The sequence below is a fragment of the Vanacampus margaritifer genome, chromosome 4 (genome assembly GCF_051991255.1).
Source record: "Vanacampus margaritifer isolate UIUO_Vmar chromosome 4, RoL_Vmar_1.0, whole genome shotgun sequence".
In the NCBI taxonomy this organism is placed as follows: Eukaryota; Metazoa; Chordata; class Actinopteri; order Syngnathiformes; family Syngnathidae; genus Vanacampus; species Vanacampus margaritifer.
The window spans coordinates 14,276,064-14,297,268 of record NC_135435.1 but is presented as its reverse complement, the minus strand read 5'-3'; the positions used below and the strand labels follow the sequence as shown (position 1 = coordinate 14,297,268).

Genomic DNA, 21,205 nt, shown 5'->3' with positions numbered 1-21,205 from the left:
CATATTTGAACTCTAGCAGAAGTATTATCATTTGTAATTGAGAAAGTGTTCTCAGTTGACTTGATTAAACAAAGAATTGATAATAATAATAATAATAATTCACAGTGAGTTATATTGGTTTTGGCGTGTTCATAGATGTTTCTGATGTATTTTTAATGTGGTGAGAGCCGAGATACAGCAACAGGGCAGGCAACCCAGGAAATTGCCCTCGGTCCTGAGCTGAAGGGGTCCTGGGAGATGGCTGACATTGGCCCATACTATCAAGGACAAAACAACAGCACTGCTGTGGACATGACAACGACAACCTTGAGCCCCCGCAAAGGGCCTCCTTACTAACTGATGCTGCATATCAACCACTACTGGAAAAACTTTTTAAACTGCAATGGTAGGTCCCTATGTGAGGATTTGGGACTCTCACAAATGGGGCCCCTATTGTCAGGCTTGTTAAACACACCCAGAACAAAATGAAGCAAACTTATCACTCGGTGTAAAAAAAAAAGGGGGGGGGGCGAGGGGGGCTATTGCAGATAGCATTGTGTTTTTGTTAGTTAGTTAGCATTTGTTAGTTGTTACTCATTATATACGGCATGTCAATTGTTTAACCATTGTCCGTTTTTTGTTTTGTTTTTTTTTGTTATATGGAGAAGGGCTGCATGATGCTTTTTGCCTTGCCCCCCACCACCCCTACTGAAAACAATAATCTGAAGAGTCACTTGCGATCTAAAAACAGTGACCAAGAAAAAAAAAACATTTGGTTTGTAAATGAGCCTGCACTGCCATCTGCTGGTGAAAAAGGAAAACACACTCTAGGAAATGCAATGTTAGGACGCTTTTACAGGTCATGTGCTGCATTCAAATGCCCTTTCGTAAAATTGGGCATCACATCAGACAATTTGTGATCCATTATGAAGACAAAACACGCAACCAATAAGTAGTGCTGAAACGTAAACTGGTTTACATTTCAAATTTACAAGCTAAGAATAATCAATACATTTTTTGATATAATATAATGTATATAAAAATATATATATATGTTTGACACTTCCTTACCTGGATTCCCTCCTTCCACAGTGTAATACAAAAAAAATATCTATCTGTCTTTATTTATTTATTTATTATTTATTCCATCAAAGTCAACGGGCTGCATATGAGCAGCATGCTGTTGAAAATGGCCAGTTGTGTCCCTCTCTGGGGATTAGTTGATAATATTCCACACGGCCTTTGAAGGCTGCTCATATAATCTGCTTTAATCCAAACAGGACATCACCAGATGAGCGACAACAACCGAGAATACTGGATTTACCGTTCAAGGGAAATCAAAATTGTTGAGTTAGACAACATGTCCATCACAACCTGTCAGAAAATTACTCTGATATCATGCTCGGTCCTGTGCGTGTCTCTCTTCTTGCCCAGGATGCTTTTACCCAGAGCCAAAAAGGAGATGGGACAGCCGCAGGGTGAGGAGATTCATCACATCGTCTTCCATCCGTCTTCTTGTTGTTTTTGCTGCTGCTGCCAGCTGTTATGTTTGATGAGAGTGTGCGGAGTCTGATTATGTCATTATGTTACCTGAAAACGCAAAATTATGGAAAAGTGATCATCATTTTTATCTTTTGTAATAAATGCAACCTATTATCATGGTTTCAAATTAGTCTTGGAATCATATTTTACTAACACACACAAGCCAGTAAACTCATCGCAAAAATAAAAATAAATTGGTATTTTTCACTTTGTTTGAATGCATAGAATTAAGTAAATCATCATAATTCATGCTTTATCAATATTGATTGGTACAGTCCAAAAAGTTTTTATTCCACTGAATATCTTATTATATTTTACATGTGATGAAGGTTGAACATTATTATTAAGTTTTGAGATGATATTATTAGCATAACTAAAGTGTAAAACTATTGACAACATGTTGTCTTGTGTAGTTGGCCCTGGGTTCCACCCGCCAGGGATGCATCAGGTGTCGTTGTCCGATGACCCGGAACAGTGGGGTGTGGACCCGTTCCATTCAGTGACATACAACGCTGAGGCTACTGCTAAAGTCAGAAGCATTGGACGTGGTAAAAAATACAATCTGATGGCTCAAGCCATACCCATATATGGATTTGGGATTCTTCTTTACATCCTCTATATAATCCACAAGGTTATTATTGTTATTATTATTATTATTATTATTATTATTATTATTATTATTATTATTATTATTATTATTATTATTATTATTATCATTATTATTATTATTATTATTGTTATTGTCATTGTTATTGTTGTTGTTATTATTATTATTATTATTATTATCATTATTATCATTATTATCATTATTATTATTATTATTACTATTATTATTATTATTATTGTTATTGTCATTGTTATTGTTGTTATTATTATTATTATTATTGGTATTATTATTATTATTATTATTACACAACAAAGATGCCTAAACTAGCATTCCTGTTGACAGTTGACTTGCAAGGACAAGAACACAAAATCAGAAACATACAGTACAAGTATGAGCATGGAGGGGAATATGGGTAAGTGCCGTACTCTCAGAATTTCCAAGTATAAATAAAAATGAACTAGAATTAGATTAATTCATTATGGGGGGAAAGGCTCAATAACTTATTATATAGTCAATATAAAAAGTCTACACACCCCTGTTAAAATGCCATTTTTTGTGATACAAAAATGAGATTGGAGATGTGGTTCTGTTCATAACGAACCACATTGAATGAATGAATGGATGAATGAATGAATGAGTCACATTCAAACACATGTTAAATGGCATTTGTCTTTTAATAAACTCGTAGTATCCCTGCTTGCCATTATAGTGCATTGCTGCACGTCATAGTAAGTGGTTGTTTTTCTCTTAGCAACTGACGATGATCTTGCCAAACTACAGGAGCGACTACTTCAGTCAGAAAGCATTATGGCGAGGATTGTCTCAGGAAATACTTGTGCTTCTGGGAGGTTAGTTGAAAAAAAAAAAAAATCATGTTGCAGCAAATCACTTAATTCCTGGAAAATGAATGAACAAAAATAAAAACATGGGGGGAAAAGCAGCTGTTTTAGAGAACAGCCGATATAGTCTACTAGCATGCAGTATAAAAAGCTTTACTGCCATCTGTCAAGAGACTCGGGGTGATGACTCTGCTTTGTCCCTCTGCTGCCCCTCAGTGGAAGACGCAGGAAAAGTAAGTCGACGCCGACAAAGAAGGAAGAGAAACTCCTCAGGCAGCTGAGGCAGATTGCACAAGTAATGCAAGAGGGCCGCGTGGAGGGTGCCTCCCCGGAGATGGAGGCCGAGGAAGTCCCTTACAGTGCAGATTGGGAAGGTATACGTCCTCAGCCTCTTTCTTACAACCCACCTATCACTAACTACCCATTTGAAAGATGTTTTTTTTTTTCTTCAGATTCAGTTGGATCTCTCATGGCAAGCATGACTCTAACGCTCCATTTTTATTTCCAGGATAAAGACGCTCACTTCACAAAAAAAACATCTAATATTCTTTGAAAATAAACACCCCTTTTATTTACAGGCTATCCAGAGGAGACCTACCCTGAATATGAAGTACCCGATTACAAATGTGAATTTGAGCATGTGGCCCCAGAGAAGCCCACTAGCCAGCCCACTGCGGAGGCCCTGGCAGAGCGAATGGAGCAAGAGGAGGAAGAGGTTGTAGCACGGAAACTTTCTGTTGTAAAAGAGGAGGATGAAGACGAGGAGGAGGAGGAGGAAGGTGCGGAGGAGGAAGGCGCGGATGCGGAAGATGTGGAGGAAGATACGGAGGAGGAAGAAGAAGAGGAGGAAGCAGAAGCTGAGAAAAGACTTTTGCTGGTTCCACTTGCATCCCAGCCTTCTACAAATACACAGCATGAGAGATTAGGTCTGCAAGTATACAATGAGCTACAAGCGCAGATGGGAGGGAGGAAGCATATTAGCTTCAATGACCACAGAGATGTATTTCACTACCCAAAAGAGGACACCCATGAAGAAGAGATGGAGAAAGAGGAGGAAGAAGATGTGGGCGAAGATGATGGTACAGAGGTGGAAGAGGAGGAAGCTGATGAGGAAGATCCAGTGACAGAGGCAGAGAGGCTTCAGTTTAGTAGCGCGGGATGTCCCAACCCTGAGGAAGAGGCAGAGCAGGAAGAAGCAGAGTATTTGTCAATGTTCGAAGAGAGTGATAGTAATGTCCACATAGACATTCCCAAAGAGGTCTGCGGACTCAGGATGCGAAATAGGAGGGAGACGTAAAGAAATTCCCTTCAAATTTGTCTGAAATCTTTGCTGTTTTTTTTTTTAATGGACACACATGTATGTAAAAAAATATATATATATATAGTGTGGGCATATATTTTATGCAAGGGGATTACACAGGAATGCCTCCAACTATTCATATTCACTGTTAATATAGTTTAGGATGTTGTGCATCCCTGGGAGCAATTACTTTGGATCTTCAATAAACTGTTTGAGAAATATATCTTTAGAGAAAAAAAAAAGTGGGGGGTATGTAACAATAAAATGCAATAAAGTAATATAGAGTAAATAAATCTAATTTAGGGGACAACTTAGCCCATGGCAGCACGGTGGCTGACTGGTTAGCACGTCCGCCTCCCAGTGCAGAGGACGTGAGATCGAGTCCGGGCTTCGGCCTTCCTGGGTGGAGTTTGCATGTTCTCCCCGTGCTTGCGTGGGTTTTCACCGGGTACTCCGGTTTCCTCCCACATTCCAAAAACATGCATGGCAGGTTAATTGAACACTCCAAATTGTCCCTAGGTGTGAATGTGAGTGTGGTTGTTCGTCTCTGTGTGCCCTGCGATTGGCTGGCAACCAGTTCAGGGTGTACCCCGCCTACTGCCCGAAGCCAGCTGGGATAGGCTCCAGCACCCCCGCGACCCTAGTGAGGAAAAGCGGCCAAGAAAATGGATGGATGGATGGAACTTAGCCCATGTCCTTTGGCACAAATTACCCCAAGCCCACCATTTTGAAAAAGATGCATCCCCTAGCTGTTTTGAGCCAACATCATGCTAACCACATAGATTCATGATGTAGCTTACTAAAGCACTAAAACATGTGTGAACTGTTTTCAAAGTTGTCAATAATTGTTCGAACACAGTCATCAAAAAACCTTAATCAGCGAAATTTTACTTTGGCTCTCCCCTATATATTAGTGTCAGGCATTTTTTTTAGATTGTAATTAATCACATAACTTCAATAATTAACTCATGATTAATTGTTCATTCTATATCTGTTCTAAATGTACAATAAAATGTACAATATTTTTTTTCCCTAAATTTTCATACTCTAGTGGAAAAAATGTTAAATAGAAATATGGCTTTATCTTTTAGTCATTGATACAGTAATGTGTGGCTCAGTTCGATGTGTTGGGGAGTTCAGGCAAGGGTTTGGGTTAATATTAAGGGTGACGTACAGTATGTGTGAACTTTAGTTTTAGAGTTGTTTTTTTTATGTTCGATGGATTGTGTGGACAACAAAAAAAAAAAACATGAATTGTTCCTGTAAATCTAAATAAAAATGTAGTAATTTATGTCTGCCATCTAGTGTCAACTCAATTACAGACATACTTAGGTTGTAAAATTCAGAATTCAACAACACTTTAAAGGAAAAATATAAAATATTGTTTTTGTGAGTTTTTTTCAGCTGTGGGGTTCTGTAATATTACACTGCCCAATTGTTTTTTTAAGCGTAACTTAACGCAAATAAATTCTTAATTATATTACGAAGTAGCTTAATGACATTGTAACATTTGCACATGTTATGAGGACAAACGTAAACATACTCAAGTTTTATTTGTTCACCTTTGCTGTTATGACCAAAGAGTGTCTACCATCACATAAGTCATACATACGGCATTCACTGTACATCATCACAAGCACTAAAAACAAAAAGTGAGAGAAGCAGGGGATTCTGAACACATACTGAAAAGCAGACTTCACAGCAAAGTATCAACAGTTCCAAAATAGAAATCCAAAATAGTTAGAACACACAATTAAGTACAAGAATAGCACATCTGATAAAGATTTCCTCGTGATCCACAGGAACAATTGTGGTCTCAGAGATTGTTCTTTGCCTTCGTGATTTTTTTTTGGGGGGGGGTAATGATAAAGTACAAAATGTTGAGAAAGGAAGTCGCCCAGGAGCATCTGCACTAAACGTCTCTATAGAAACGTACAAGCTTTTAAATGAGGAACTGTCAAATCAGGGGAGTATAAAAATATTTCAAAGACGCAAATAGATGCAATATGCGTAATATAAGTGTTGAGGTTGTGACAAATCCATGTCCTTCCTCTGTTACAATTCCAAGAGACAATAGACATGATACAAAACACAATGTTACATCTGAGTGAAATATAATGTGCCCTAAAGGAAATAACCTCTAACCAAGTCATAATGCCAAGCCTTCCGTTTGGGCTTCTCATTATTTTTATTTGATTCATTAAAACCAGCTCCTGCACCTGTTTTCTGTTTAGTGACCGCAAATGACCCCGCACATGTAAGGTTAGCAAGAACAGCAAAAGAGCTCACTTTACAGCCAAAGCGCCACACTGCAGTTAGTGTTCAAAGGCACAAGAAACGATTTACAGCTATATCTTATCCACTACTGGCTTCAAATTAAAGTGCACCATTATTCTATACATTCACATGTGTGACCCAGTGACACCAACTTGTACGGTACACAGCACAGTGTATGCCTTTGCCCTACTCAAGTCCAATCGTTTTTGTGTGGATGCTTTGTCGTTGATGTGCTTGCATCTCCACACAGTCAATACTGTCCAAAGAAGAGCAAAACATGTCATAAATACATAAATAACAAAAATAAATAGCTTTTGACATGCATGTTATTTTCAGTCTAGGAACTGTATAAGTATTCATGCTTGAAGATGTTTGTTTTTTTTACCTTGGGGTTATTTTCGTGACTGATACATAAAATGTAACCAACTCCCAAAATGTACAAATATGCAATTAGTCACATTAGTCACAATGTTAAACCGCTCTAGCTAGTACATAAAAGGAACAGTGGATCTTTAGAATGTGCACACATTTCAAAATGAAAAAAACTAATTGATTTCATTTTTTTAAAAAGTGGATTACTCTTTGTGCTTGATGCTCTTTACCGAGCATCTTTCCTGCCATAAACACACACACACATCCACACAGAACTTGAGACCCACAAAGCATTTTGTGATATGCAGGATGTCCGGGGTACTGAGTGCTTTGGAGTTTGGACCAGCCCCAGCGTTACATGAACAGCCCTTGATGAGACCACACATGGACCAGATGGCCTTTCGGCTGCCGTCTATTCGCAGGCTAACTTGCTGTCAAAGCTGGAGAGGGCGATGGCAAAGGCTTGAAGGGCACACATTGGGTAGTTATAGTCCATGGTGAAGACGTCCTCTGCCACACGGCCAAACTGCATCACAATGTAGTCAGCTGAAACGACCAAGAAAGATGATTGCAAATACAAGTAATATAGTATAACCGATACCCCTAGAACTTTTGATAGATAACATTTTCCCATTAAAAACAATGACAGATCATTTTAAAGAACGACCTATATATCCTAATATAGCATTTTTCCTTAAAATTACATGAAATTAACGGCTATTTTTTATTCTTTTAATTTCTAATTACTAGTTATGGCTCGATACTGATATCAGTACTCGCCTATACCTATTAAAAATACTGTATATATATTTACGTATAATGTACTCTACATTTAACTTTTGTTCAAAGACGGCAGTGACACAGGAAGTCTGCCAACCTGTTTTCCTGTTTGGTTATGTGACATTCCATTTTTAATTAGGGGTGTCGGACGGTTAAAATTTTTAATCATAATTAATCGCATGACTTCAACATTTAACTTACGATTGATCACTCATTTTATAACCGTTCTAAATGTACAATAAGTTTTCATACTCTTAACATAAAAGTGGGAAAAAAATGTTAAATAGAAAAGTGGCTGCATCTTTTAGTCATTGATACAGTAATTTCATATGAAATCATAAAATTGAGTTAAAATTAAAAAGATGTACTGGACTGGAAAAAAAAAACCGAGTGTGATATTTCTGCCACTAGATGGCATAATTGCATCTATAAGACGGTGACAACGCAGTGCATTTTTCATTTCATATTAAAAACGATCTAATCTTTAACATTAAGTCAACTTAATTCTGCATATTTTTTAAAATTGACCACATTCTCGACAAATGCTGTATATTCATTAGTATTAAATTTATTCATGCTAAATTTTGACATGGACGTGTCTGCTGCGTTGCGACTAGAATTCCTTCAGTACAGGCTTTCCAAGTAAGGGACGGTCATTAATCGCGTGTTAAAAAAAAAATTGTGGCGTTAAAGGAAATTTAAATTAACTCAAACTTAACGCACTAATTGTGGCACCCCTAATATAAATGCTGAGATACATGAAACTCACGGTCGTTGTCGTGAATGATTTGGAAATTTTTGACAGAGGCCTGAGTCACTCTGCCGTGGAAGTTGAGCACATACGATTGTGTATCATCATTCCACACCGGAGTTTTGTTATGAAGTTCAATCACACTCTCTGTGTTCTTGTTCTGCCACCTTGCCAGCAATGACTCATGGTCCTATAATAGAAAAAGAAATCAACTCAAGCTCAGCTCAGCACACCAATGTGCATGTTTTAGAGGTTAACTGATTAGCCCGTGTGGCTAATGAGAAACATACATTTCGTGGGCGAATTGACACTCTCTCATGGTCCATGTTCATGCCTGGGATGATAACGCTCATTTTACGAGGTCCCTTAAATCCCAAGACATTGGTTTCCTAGGTTTGAAACATCAAAATGTATAGGCATCATTTTTAATCCAAAACATGACACATAACATCCAACATGGAGCCTTAGACAACAGGCATGTGAAAACAATCCTCCCTTAATGGATTGCTGTCACAGAAGTTGAATAAGAACATATTACATTTTGTAGAATATCTACAGGAATTTATGGCCATGGAACATTTTGGTAAGAATGTTAAGATACAGAATTATCAACGTTAAATGGACTACTTTTTATATAATCCAACCTACAACCTCAAGGATGGCAGACGACCACTCTACCACCGAGCCATGCCACCCCATGCAGTTAGAACCACTATGCCATCAATGGAACCATGCACAGAATGCAGAATTTAAGACAATAATTTATTGACACACGACAAAATACGGTTTAGTATTGGCAGAGGTCTGTGCTCTACCGAATACCATTTTAAGTCATTCACTGCCATTGACGGTTATAGACGTCAAAAAATCATTTTAACTATTTCTATTAGTTTAAAAAAAAATCTACTTTTGTTAACAAGAGTATGAAAACCTAGATTTTTTAAAATTGTACATTTAGAACTGATACAAAATTTGTGATTAATCGTGAGTTAACTATTGAAGTCATGCGATTAATCACTAGTAAAAAATTTAAACGCCTGACGCCCCTAATTTTTTAATAATCATCTTGTCAGGCAATTAAATTTTTTTATTGTAATTAATCGCATGACTTCACTAGTTAACTCACAATTAATCACAAATTTTATATCTGTTCTAAATGTACATTTTCATACTCTTGTTAACAAAAGTGGAAAAAATATATTAAACTAATAGAAATAGTTCAAACATTTTTGACGTTTATAGTCGTCAATGGCAGTGAATGAGTTAACTATCAAACGTTTTCAAAAAACCCATTTGGACTAAAAGGAATCCTCAGAAAGGTAAAAAAAAAAAAGAAGATAAAAGGAACTCACATAGCAAATGGCTGCGAGCTCTTGGCGCATACTGCTGTCTTCAAGGCTGGTGGTGGTCTTCATCGGGTTCAGACCACTGTCGTATACAGTGAACTTGGTCCCCATGAGGTTTGACCTGCAATGCAATTGAACAACGAAGTTCCTTACTACTTCTTTAAAAAAAGGCAAATGCATTTCCTCTGAAGTGTTGAAGACCTTCGTACTTCAATGCTCGGACCATCAAAAGCATGGATTTTAATACATGTTCCCTGTACGGTATTTATAGAGCAGTGCAACATGACAAGCTACCACACAAGAAATACATTTATCATCATAATGATGACATCGTGCGTGATGACATAAAGTGCTTTATTCAAAGCATTTAAATTGAATGTATTATTAGATGCACTGTTGGGTTGAAGTGTTTGTTGCCATGACTGATGCTTTGACCTCCAGGTTTTAAAAGGACAGAATGTGGAAATGCAAAATGGATCTAACGCACGTGACTTGGATTAGCATGATTGCAACTGGAATGATGCGGAACCAGCAGAAGAGCTTCCACCTGGAATGTCCGATGGCTTTGTAACTAGCAAGCTTTTACAAAGGCCAGGTCCTCCAGCTTGAGGTAAGTTTATGATTATGGAGCGCAAATGCATAAAATACTGCAAGGCAGTTCTCTGACAGTATGAGAATCATCTTCAAATGAAATGTCATAATGATTATATGAAGGAAGGGTATGTCATTATGTGATATCACATTGTTTTGGAGGCGGAGCCTAAGTCTTTGTCACCGCTGCACTGCGAAAACCTCTCCTTGACAGTCAGTCAGTCTTACCTCTAACTTAAAATTCAAACATTTTGATGTTGGTTATGCTCTACAGCTTTTTAGAACTGAATGTAGACATGTATATTCCTATTGATGGTAACTCTTGAAAGGTGACACATATTTGTGATAAGTCCTCAAATATGTCAGGCAGTCGGAAGCTTTCTGCAAATGACTTACTAAGTAAATGCTTGTAATTTCTAGTGATTTTAACCAAATGGATGGACAAGGAGATGGAGACCACAATGGTCCAAATCGTAAGTACCCGATGACCATGACTTACAGTATATTTCCATTTGGTATACGTTGCCACCTACAGTCTTTAATTGTCTTACAGGCCACCATATTCACATTCCAACAGAAGATCAACCGCCGAACGGAGACAATAATGACATGGAATTTATCTTCCTCTTGCATTTTATCATACATCATCATATGAGGGTCTTCAGACAAAACCAAATTGGCTTTGTCAATGAACACATTGTGAACGTCCAGATTGAAAATCACGCTGATCATATTAACTACATCATTGAAGAGAATGAAGAAAATGAAGACGAACTGGACAATGATTTCGGAGCTGAGGTATCCAACCAGGAAGGTGAAGAAGAAGAAGAAGAAGTAGAAGAAGAAGAACCTCAGCCGGGACCATCAAGAAACCGATCTAGAGAGGAGTCTGAGCAGGAAGAGGAAACAAGAATCAGGAAACATTCCAGGTGGTGGCATGAGTTTGACAACACTTCTGACAGCAGTGTGGACCTGGATAACGACGAAGAACCTCTACTTGAGAGATCTGAGGGAAGGTCAACAGATCAGCTGGATTCAGAGGATACCGAATCGCTTAAAAGTGTCCATGAACTTGCTAAAAACCGTAGTGATGTGGCTGAGGAAGGAGCAGGGTCCACAGAGAGCGAAGATCTTAATGGACATGAAGCAAAGAAAAACTCTCTGCCAGGAACTTCTGAGGCGCACTTGACAGATAAGGCCGGACATTTTAAGACAAAAAGCAAGAAATATTTCCAATGGTGGCACGGAGTTGAAGATAACAGCTCGGACAGCGGCAATGACTTAGATGTCGAAGAAAATCCTCTGCTGCCTGGTGCTTCTGAAACTGAGTCAAGAGACGACTCGGAGTCAGTGGAAAAAAAGGGAGAGAATGATTTAAGATTGCAGGACGACGTGTCATCGATTTCTAATTGTGTCCATCAGATGGCATGGAGCATTAGAGACACTGATTTGACTGAGGAGGGACAAGCTTCTATGGACGATCAAAGTTGTAGCGCACAAGAGGCAGACGAACATCCAGGACAGGGACCATCAAGTATTAGGTGAGAAGGGTTTGATGACTTGGATTTTTTAAAATGACCTTCTGCTTGACGGATCGTAGAAAAGCTCAGGGAATTCAGAAGATAAAAAATGTAAATGACTAAGAGGCAGTCTTGCTCACATCTCTAGGACAATCATCATGCGCGAGGGAAGAGCCTCCACGGAGAGCAAAGCGAGGGATGATGACCTGCTGCCGACAGAGAGATGGACAGAAAACAATGGCTAAGGAAGAAGAAAAGAAGTTTCACTACTTAATGACAGCATGTTCAAGCTGCCACCTGAGTCAAAAGGCTGGCTTGAATGAATCAGACTTTGTGGTTCGCCATGTAGCACAGGCTGGCACGGAGACTTCGAGATGATTTCAGACTGGGACTGGAATCATTTCAGATGAAGAGGCCAGACCTTGTAGCGTTCAGTTCTATATGACGAAGGGTTGGGCTTTGACTGACAGTCAATGTGGACAGTTGTGTTCAGGTCTTGACCTTTATCCATTGTATACCAATGTTTTACGTGTCAGTCACCTTTGCAGAAATCGAATCAATAGAGAACGGTTACGCACATATTTTTGTGCTTTCATCTGTAGCCCTGTATCGGGCAGCAAACTATACTTGGTAAGTGAAATGGGTGTTCAAAATGAATCCAGCACACTTCACAATGGGGCAGAATGATTTCAGTGAAGTACTATGCTGAGAAAAAAAAAAAAAACTGTCACATGTAAATGACATAATTATAAAGAAATGTCTCTAAAAGTGTCCGAATTTTAATGTACTTAAAAATAAGTGACTTGCCATCTCGGGCCAAACAGTTCATGATGGGTAAGGTCAATTTTTGGGCAAACCAAACAGTTTTCAAAAATAGCGGAACAAAAGGAAGGAAACAAAAACAAAACAATTAATTTTAAACATTTATTTTTTTTCAATTGATTTTTTTTTTTTTATCATTCATTAAAATAAAAAGAAATGAAAGGGGACAGAAAGAAGAAAAACTTGTGATATCTGCCCCTAATCAACACAAACACACACACTCACAATTAGGTCAACACAAAATAAATGACAGCAAACAGTCAAGACAGCCTCGAATAACAAAAACAAAATAATTCAATAGAATGACCTTGTGCTAAATATGTATTTTCCAGTAGTTGTGCTTTTATACATTAAAAAAATATACAAAAGAACTGAGATTATTTAGTTTTATAATTCCGATTGTTCCACAAACAGACACCTTGAGTTGAAATACATCGGGTTTTTTTGGGTTTTGTTCTGTATTTAGGTTTGGAAATAAATACCCGTTCCTCTTCATTTGTACTCACTTTTCCCTTCTTTTTTTTAAATTTTATTTGATTTGCATGTTAATTGGTAAGATTTCATGATGGGCTTTATACATTATTTTAAGATGGTTAAACTTCATCAATTTATTAATTTGAACGTTTTTAGTTGTATGAATAACCATCATAGCCTGTGTCATTTGATACTCAGTACACTGACCACTCTCTGCTGTGACACTACAGTTAAGATGAGTTAGTGCTTATTAATATTTGGCTGGATGTGTACACCGTGCCGGGAGCGAGACTAGGATATGAGGAAGAGACGGGATTGTTCTTCAATGAGGGGCCAAGGGGCTGGAAGCAGGTTTTAAATGACCTGCTGCAATGCATATCTATCTCTCTTTTGAGCATGGTGCCTTGCCCCAGGGCATGGGGATAATTAATTAATTCATGCTGACAACATATAGCATCATGAAATGTCTTTATCGTGCACTGTAATTTTGTAGTTTAGTTACTCCCAACACTGCCAACAAAACACAAATAGCCTGAACGAAAGTGTTGTTTTGGGCCACATAACACGAGTGAAGTAATCTGAAGGCAGCGTAACACTCAGAGAATGAATCGACAATTTGACATGACGCAATAATATTTAACGTCAACACAACGTGAAAACGTTTCTCTATTTAAAGTGACTAGAAAACCAATACTGTCATGTCTATGCCATGTCTTGTCTCTCCATTAATGTCCTATAGCTATCTTACCATACTTAGCCTCAGTCTGTTCCCTCATTTTGAAGATCCATCCATCCATCCATTTTCTTAACCGCTTGTCCTCACAAGGGTCGCGGGGTTGCTGGAGCCTATCCCAGCTGGCTTCGGGCAGTAGGCAGGGTACACCCTGAACTGGTTGCCAGCCAATTGCAGGGCACACAGAGACAAACAACCATCCACACTCACAATCACACCTACGGACAATTTGGAGTGTCCAATCAACCTGCCACGCATGTCTTTGGAAATGTGGGAGGAAACCGGAGTACCCGGAGAAAACCCACGCAAACACGGGGCGAACATGCAAACTCCACCCAGGAAAGCCGAAACCTGGACTTGATTTCACGTCCTCTGGACTGGGAGGCGGACGTGCTAACCAGTCAGCCACCGTGGCGCCTCATTTTGAAGATATCGACCCCCCCAAAAAATTGTTCAACAAATGTAATATTTTAGTTTTTTTCTCTTCTTTTTCTTTTTTATGTCCGTCTTGTTTACAACCGCATTTACTCTTTCCGTCTTTGGGTGAACTCCTTTCAAACAATACTTGTACTTTCAGCACTCTAATTAACTCCATTGTGATTTTCTAGGAATGTTATAGAAGTTTGAAATGTAAACACTGGCAGAGATTGATAGGCAATTTGAGCATATTTGTTATTTCAGAAGTGTGTATCAAACTGGTAACCCTTCACATTTATCAGTACTTAAGAAGTAGTGCTCATTTTCAAAAAGGCCGGTGACCTCTGGTGTAGGTTATGGTCTAAACTCTCAAGTTGAACTTGTTGGCCATTAATTCCAAAAGGTAATTCCAATGCCACTCATCCGCAAAAGAACACCAAACCAACAGTAAAGCATGATGGGGGCAGCATCAGGTTGCTAGCTGGTCCTGCGGCCTTAATCGAGATGGAGGCAATCATTAACAGTTCCAAATAGCAATCAGTGTTGTTAGCACAAAAACTTCAGGTTTCTGCTACAAAGCAAAATAAATGTCAAGAAAATCAGTTTCGTGCATTTCACATGAGCCACATCCACACTTGCGTTTTTCTCAGCTGTTCATTGGCTGTTCACTTTAGGCCATTTAAAAATATATATTTTCTTTATTTTAAAATAATCTTTACATTGTTCCAATTCATTTTTCCTACATTTTTATCACATGACTAGACGTGACATGACATGACATGATCTCATGGTCGAGCCCTGTCGAAATACATTCACAACGACTCAGTGCCCAGGCTATAGAAATATAGATATTAACTCATTCACTGCCATTGACGGTCATAGACATAAAAATTCGTTTGAGCTATTTCTATTAGTTAAAAAAAAATTCACACTTAACAAGAGTATCAAAACCTAGAATTTTTTTTTTTGTACTGTACATTTAGAACAGATATAAAATTTGTGATTAATCGTGAGTTAACTAGTGAAGCCATGCGATTAATTACGATTAAAAAATGTAATCACCTGAAGCCCCAATTTTTAGTAATCTTTTATTTTCTCGTTTAAATTGCGTTAGGCGATTATTTTTTTTATTGTAATTAATCACGACTTCAATAGTTAACTCATTATTAATCACAAATTTTATATCTGTTCTGAATGTAAAATATATTTTTTTTAGGATTTCATACTCTTGTTAATAAAAGTGGAAAAAATGTTACACTAATAGAAATAGTTCAAATGAATTTTTGACGTCTACAGCCGTCAATGGCAGTGAATAAGTTAATATACATGACATCAACACACGAGAAGATTTACCTCAATTTACCAATGAAGCTTTCTCCACCTCGAGACAGATCAGTGGGATCAATAGAGATGAGGTAATTGGAGGTTTTACTCTTTTTCCTCTTCCTGCCTGCTAACAGGAACACCTGCGACAAAACAAAGTACAGTAACTAATCATTTGAATCATTTTCAAACCTGCACAGTCCACGTGTTGATGTTGTCATCTCATTCTCACCTTCTTGCCATCCTCTCGCTCCAAGTGAAGATAGTAGGTGGGGTACATGCCTCTGTCCATGCCTTTCTTATCCCTGGTGATTCTGCACTTCACTCGGACCCCCTGCGGTGCAGGTCGCAAGGAAAACTCTTCCAGGTCTTCCACATCAATGGCGGGTTCAGTGACTGGTGGAGTTGGCGCTGATGCAACCTCCTGTATGGGGGAAAACATCACAGGTGAGACATTAAGAGTGTGAGTGACAAAAAACAAAAACAAAAACAAATAAAAAACAAAAAAAAGAAAGTGAGTGACAAATTTGTATAATAGTAATAAAAATGCAGACATAAATTTACTGTCACAACTAGGTTGCAAAAATATGAGCTGTTTTTCGCAGAGGATAAAGAATATACGCCTGTAGGTTTTTTTTTTTTCGCTTTGTCTGCACGTGTTGCCAAAAATAAGATAAAAGTTTGTCATTCTTGTGATATAAATGCTAGTTTTGTTAACTCGTCTATGACGTTTTGCCTTGTTTTAGCATTAAGCTAGCTTTCAAACTCTGTCCATTAGGTGCACCGAATTTTTATGTGATATATAATGGCAAATTATTGCACACAGAAATTTGGGGGAGGGGAAAAAAAAGCACAAATAAGGCAACTAGATTTTCTTGTCTCCAAGCGTACTTTTACCTTGCATGACTTCTTGCTGGTGGCAGAGCCTGGTCTTGTGTTGTTGTTGAGCTGTGAGGAAGTGGAACTAATTTCATCGTCATCATCTTCTTCCTCATCAAAATTCATACTGCTGGATATGCCTTCACAGACAACCAAAAATACAGAAATAAGGTGTGACTGGATGCCGATTTTCAAGACAGCATTTCTCATGTGCACCTTTTTTGAGCATGGTCACCCGTAGGTCCTGCTTGCTCTGTGACGGAGTGCAGCTCATGACCGGCTCGACATCGCCATCTTCTGACGAGGGGTGACCGACTGTTAAGATTTGGATCTGACTGTCCTCTGATTGGCAGGCCAGGCTGTCCATTCCTGCTGAGCCACAAACAAATGACAAAGTGCACCTGAACACAGCTGTAAGATTGCTCTGGTAAAAATGGTCACGTTAACTGCAGAGGTGGACGACTTGAGTCACATGACTTGACTCAACCAGTTTTCGGGCAGTTTGTTTTGCTTTTCAAAGAGAAGTCTTGTTCCATGTCAAATCGCCCAGTGGTTTGAACCAAGCAGATTGTGATTTTAATTCACGTGGTGTTCTTGTTGATAGTGATGGGACAACACTAAGTCTCAAATTTTAGGTAAATCGGAGCAGGAGTTTGAGAGCTACGGCCCGTCGAAATTTGATATTTTTGGCGAAAAGGGGGCGTGTCTGCCTTCCTTTGAACCAATATGTCTCAGGAACTGCTGGGTCAATCTTCACTGGCCAATGGCTATTGTTAGAAAGGGGATTGGTTCCACAAGATTTGTGCATATTTTTGCAATCTTTTGACCTTTTCTTTCAGTTGACCTTGAAATTGACCATGTAGATCTCATGGCCTTAAGAACATTTTTCATGAAATAAAATCTCTCTTATGCTCTCCAAAACATATACAAATCTAATTCCCAAAAAGTTTTGACACTATACAAATTGTGAATAAAAACTGAATGCAATTATATGGAAGTACTATATTTTTATATTTTATTTAGAATATAATATAATAGAGAACAGGTCAAAAACTGAGAAAATGTATCATTTTAAGGGAAAACTATGTTGATTTTAAATTCCAGGGTGTCAACAAATCTCCAAAAAGTTTTGACAAGGCCATTTTCACCACTGTGAGGCATCCCGTCTTCTTTTTACAACAGTCTGCAAACGTCTGGGGATCGATGAGACAAGTTTCTCAAGTTGAGAAATAGGAATGCTGTCCCATTCTTGTCAAACACGCGTCGCTCAAACTGTTCAACTGTCTTGGGCTTTCTTGTTGCACCTTCCTCTTTATGATGCGCCAAATGTGCTCTAGAAGTGAAAGAAGCGGACTGCAGGCTGACCATTTCAATACCCGCATCCTTTTCCGACGCAGCCGTGATGTTGTAATCGGTGCTGCATGTGGTCTGGCGTTATCGTGTTGAGAAATACAAGATCTTCTCTGAAGATGATTTCCATCCAGTATGATTTTTCGCCCTTGACCCTCACACACAGAGATTGTTCCAGATTCTCTCAATCTTTGGATGATGTTATGCACTGTAGATGATGATTACTTCAACCTTTTTGCCATTTCTCGCTGGTAAACACCTTTCTGATATTTCTCCACTATCTTTCTGCGCAACATTGGAAGAATTGTTGATTGTCTACCCATCTTCGCTTCTGAGAGACACTGAAACTCAGAGAAGCTCTTTTTATACTCCAATCAAGTTGCCAATGGACCTCATTAGTGGTAACTGGTCTTCCAGCAGTTTTTTTTATAAGTGCAATTGACTTTGCCAGCCTCTTATTGCTGCCTGTCCCAACTTTTTTTAGATTTGTTGGCACCATGAAATTTACAATCAACATATTTTTCCCTTAAAATTATACATTTTCTCAGTTTAAACTTTTGACCTGTCATCTATGTTCTATTCTGAACAAAATATTGAATTTTGGCACTTCCACATAATTGCATTCAGGTTTTTTTTTTCAATTTGTATAGTGTCCCAACTTTTTGGGAATTGGGTTTGTAAAAGTTTCAGAGAGATCAACTTTTTTGTTTACCAGCGGGAGTTAAAGCATCCCTACCCATTCAGAAGCCTTCTTGAATTTCCTTTCCAGTATTACTGGTTTTGTTTTGTAAAGGGTTGAAAGGAATGAAGGAATAAAGGTATTTGACTGGACTTTTGAATAGTTTATTTACTGAAGTTGAAGTTTTCCACTGTGTATTGTACATCATTGTTCCTGTTCCGTTAGATTTGTCTGTTGTTTGGACTTTGGCCCCGTCTGTCAATCCAACAAGCTGGATGGAACGTTCATCTGAAGTTGAGTCTGTGTGAGTGGCTGACCTTTGTGCTTCGCTCTCCTCTCCTTCTTGTCACTGCCTGTCTGAGGAGTGGAGCTGGCCGACGCTCTGCCCTTTTTCGCTGAGCGAGGCGGCTGCGGGTCTGCTTTCACTTTCACCTCCTCCTGCTTGGCTTCTTGAACTAAACGCAGAAGTAGTCAAAAACACGTAAATAACTCTCAGACAGAATACATGCAAGTAAGAATAAATATAATAGGAACACTAGACATACAGTATGAATGCACTAACCAGCCGTAGGTACACTACATTGGTGAGGCTAGATAGATGCATTTCTGTAAATACTTCCACGTAATTAAAAAGAGAACAACATGCCAATAAATAAAAGATGTAATAAAATATGAATACATTTCAGAAGATTCTGACTTTGCGGTGTGCAGATAAGGTTATTATTTCCTATTTCTGCAGAATATGAACCTGCAGTGTGATATTTTGCCAATGTACTTTTTCCAGGCTCGACAGCAAGAGTGACAGCTCATGAACCTGAGCTCAGAGGCCCTCAGAGGTGGAAATTGGATTTGTGCTCTGATTTCGGTGTGTGTGTGTCGGCACACGCAGTTTTTGCCTGAGGAAACTCAGCAAAGAACATTTAAAGTCTCATTTGAGCAAAATAGTTTGGTGAAGCAAAGTGAAAAGCACTTAGAGAAAAGAACACTTTGAGAGAGAAAAATACAAGACAATGAAATTATTTAGTACACTTTGTTGAAGTTCTAAATAAAGGCTGCAGGTATTGGCTGTGTTTTCACCATTTGAATCACTATGGCATCAATGAAAAAGAATCATAATGACACTACCCAATCATTTATGATCCTCTATGAACCAGGCGCTTTGCTTATTCATGAGCCAGCTAACAAACCCTGTACAAGCAAGTCTGTACTTCCCTTAAAAAGCTTTACTATTGTCTAGAGATGCTACAAGATAGCGTCAAAGCACTACTATCCTCTTGCATAGGGCCGTGGTTTGTCAACATGAAGATCCTTCTCTCCCTTCAACATTGGTGACAAGAATCTAACAATACAGTGGAACCTCAGTTTACGTATGGCAATGTTTTCATTTTTGTTTTCAATTGTGCCACTCATTATTTCCATAAATTCGCTCAGACTTCATGCAAAAAAGAAAACAACATGAATCAGACATTTGTTTACCAGAATCGAGGTGCAAAAATTTTTTTCAACTCAAGTTAAGAACCCTCCTCGCACTCGGCCAACATCGATGTTGTAACGCACTCTCTTAAAGTCAGACATTCAAGATAAAAACACACAGTATAATAACTGCTGCACCGTACTTTGTTTGGCCACATGGAGAGTTGTGACTGCTAAATAAGCACAGTGAGTCCAAAGAATGTCTAGTGAAACTGTTCTTGCACTTTTATTTTGAAGGCCTGACTTGAGAGGATGTGTTCCTCCACTGTTGCTTCAACTTGCGTGAGTGTTAGCGAGCAGACTGGGAGGGTTTATTGCCTTGCATTGTTAATAAAAGCTTGCATTGTGGAATACACCTTAACGAACACTTTTTACAAAATACACAAAGTTCCAAGGGCAAGCCTTTTGGAGACTTATAAGGAATTCGAAAAACACTACAGATTTCAGGAAACAACTTGGAGAATGGTCTCCCCTCTTCACTGTACGCCATAAGGACTCTCTAGTAAAGGTACATAGTAATGATGTTAAATGTTCAAACCATCATTATTCTTTTTTAAATGTACTGTACATTTTGTTGATATTTTTGAACAAATGGAATGGATTAATTTAATTTACATTATTACCTATAGGAAATACTGCTTCGGATTTTGTATGATGAGGCTTTAGTCAGACTTTCTGGAACTGCATGATAATGAAAACTGTAGCTATGCTATTGCCGTGCTATGCTATGCTTAGTATCATCAAACAACAAAAATGTAGGCTTCTGGATCATTTTTGGTCCTTGAAAATGTACAAAAAGTTAGCTTCGTTAGCATAGGTTATACTTTAAAAGACACAACAAACAATCTAACAATCCCATTTATCAGACAATGTCAATTGGGTCCAACTAACCATGGTAGATGGTGCTGCTGTTACTGCTGAGGTAGGATTCCACCAAAGGAGCCTGCTCCTCACTCTGTTTGGTGCGGCGGGTGCGAGATCGTCCATCCACGTTGGACTGGACCATCAAAGGTTCTTGACGCTTCTTCTTCTGCTTTTGCTCAAGGAGCACTCGCTGTATGTACATGGAGGACACATATTAAGCAATATGCTGACACATAAACAAATCAGTGTAGATTGACATTGTACTGTATTTTGAGATGGACGACCCA

General features: G+C 38.5%; 2 protein-coding genes across 4 annotated transcripts in view; one reads left to right on the top strand and one right to left on the bottom strand.

The window, feature by feature from the left end:
* Positions 1–1,259: 1,259 nt before the first annotated feature.
* ric3a (RIC3 acetylcholine receptor chaperone a) lies at positions 1,260–5,552 on the top strand. Its single transcript, XM_077563941.1, has 6 exons — positions 1,260–1,457; positions 1,935–2,152; positions 2,471–2,540; positions 2,880–2,976; positions 3,184–3,341; positions 3,546–5,552. The coding sequence occupies exons 1-6, from the start codon at positions 1,271–1,273 to the stop codon at positions 4,262–4,264; spliced, it is 1,449 nt and encodes a 482-aa protein (XP_077420067.1). The 5' UTR covers positions 1,260–1,270; the 3' UTR covers positions 4,265–5,552.
* A 249-nt stretch (positions 5,553–5,801) lies between these two features.
* tub (TUB bipartite transcription factor) overlaps positions 5,802–21,205 on the bottom strand; it is a 51,289-nt gene continuing 35,885 nt past the window's right edge. For 2 of the 3 annotated variants that reach the window (XM_077564533.1, XM_077564535.1), the window contains exons 3-12: positions 20,946–21,108; positions 18,899–19,036; positions 16,769–16,924; positions 16,571–16,692; positions 15,906–16,097; positions 15,704–15,816; positions 9,800–9,914; positions 8,738–8,836; positions 8,466–8,637; positions 5,802–7,462 (exon numbers count right to left, since the gene is read on the bottom strand). In XM_077564533.1, the coding sequence (XP_077420659.1) occupies positions 7,329–7,462; positions 8,466–8,637; positions 8,738–8,836; positions 9,800–9,914; positions 15,704–15,816; positions 15,906–16,097; positions 16,571–16,692; positions 16,769–16,924; positions 18,899–19,036; positions 20,946–21,108 (1,404 nt within the window). In that variant the 3' untranslated portion in view covers positions 5,802–7,328. The remainder of the gene's footprint in view (positions 7,463–8,465; positions 8,638–8,737; positions 8,837–9,799; positions 9,915–15,703; positions 15,817–15,905; positions 16,098–16,570; positions 16,693–16,768; positions 16,925–18,898; positions 19,037–20,945; positions 21,109–21,205) is intronic. The other variant, XM_077564534.1, reaches the window with a different exon arrangement.

What these genes read in the sequence shown, in the direction of transcription:
- ric3a (XM_077563941.1), top strand. Translation starts at nt 1,271, where the DNA reads ATGAGCGACAACAACCGAGAATACTGGATTTACCGTTCAAGGGAAATC. An exon ending in GGAGATGGGACAGCCGCAGG is followed by an intron (nt 1,458 to 1,934) that starts GTGAGGAGATTC and finishes TGTCTTGTGTAG; the next exon opens with TTGGCCCTGGGTTCCACCCG. An exon ending in TCCTCTATATAATCCACAAG is followed by an intron (nt 2,153 to 2,470) that starts GTTATTATTGTT and finishes TCCTGTTGACAG; the next exon opens with TTGACTTGCAAGGACAAGAA.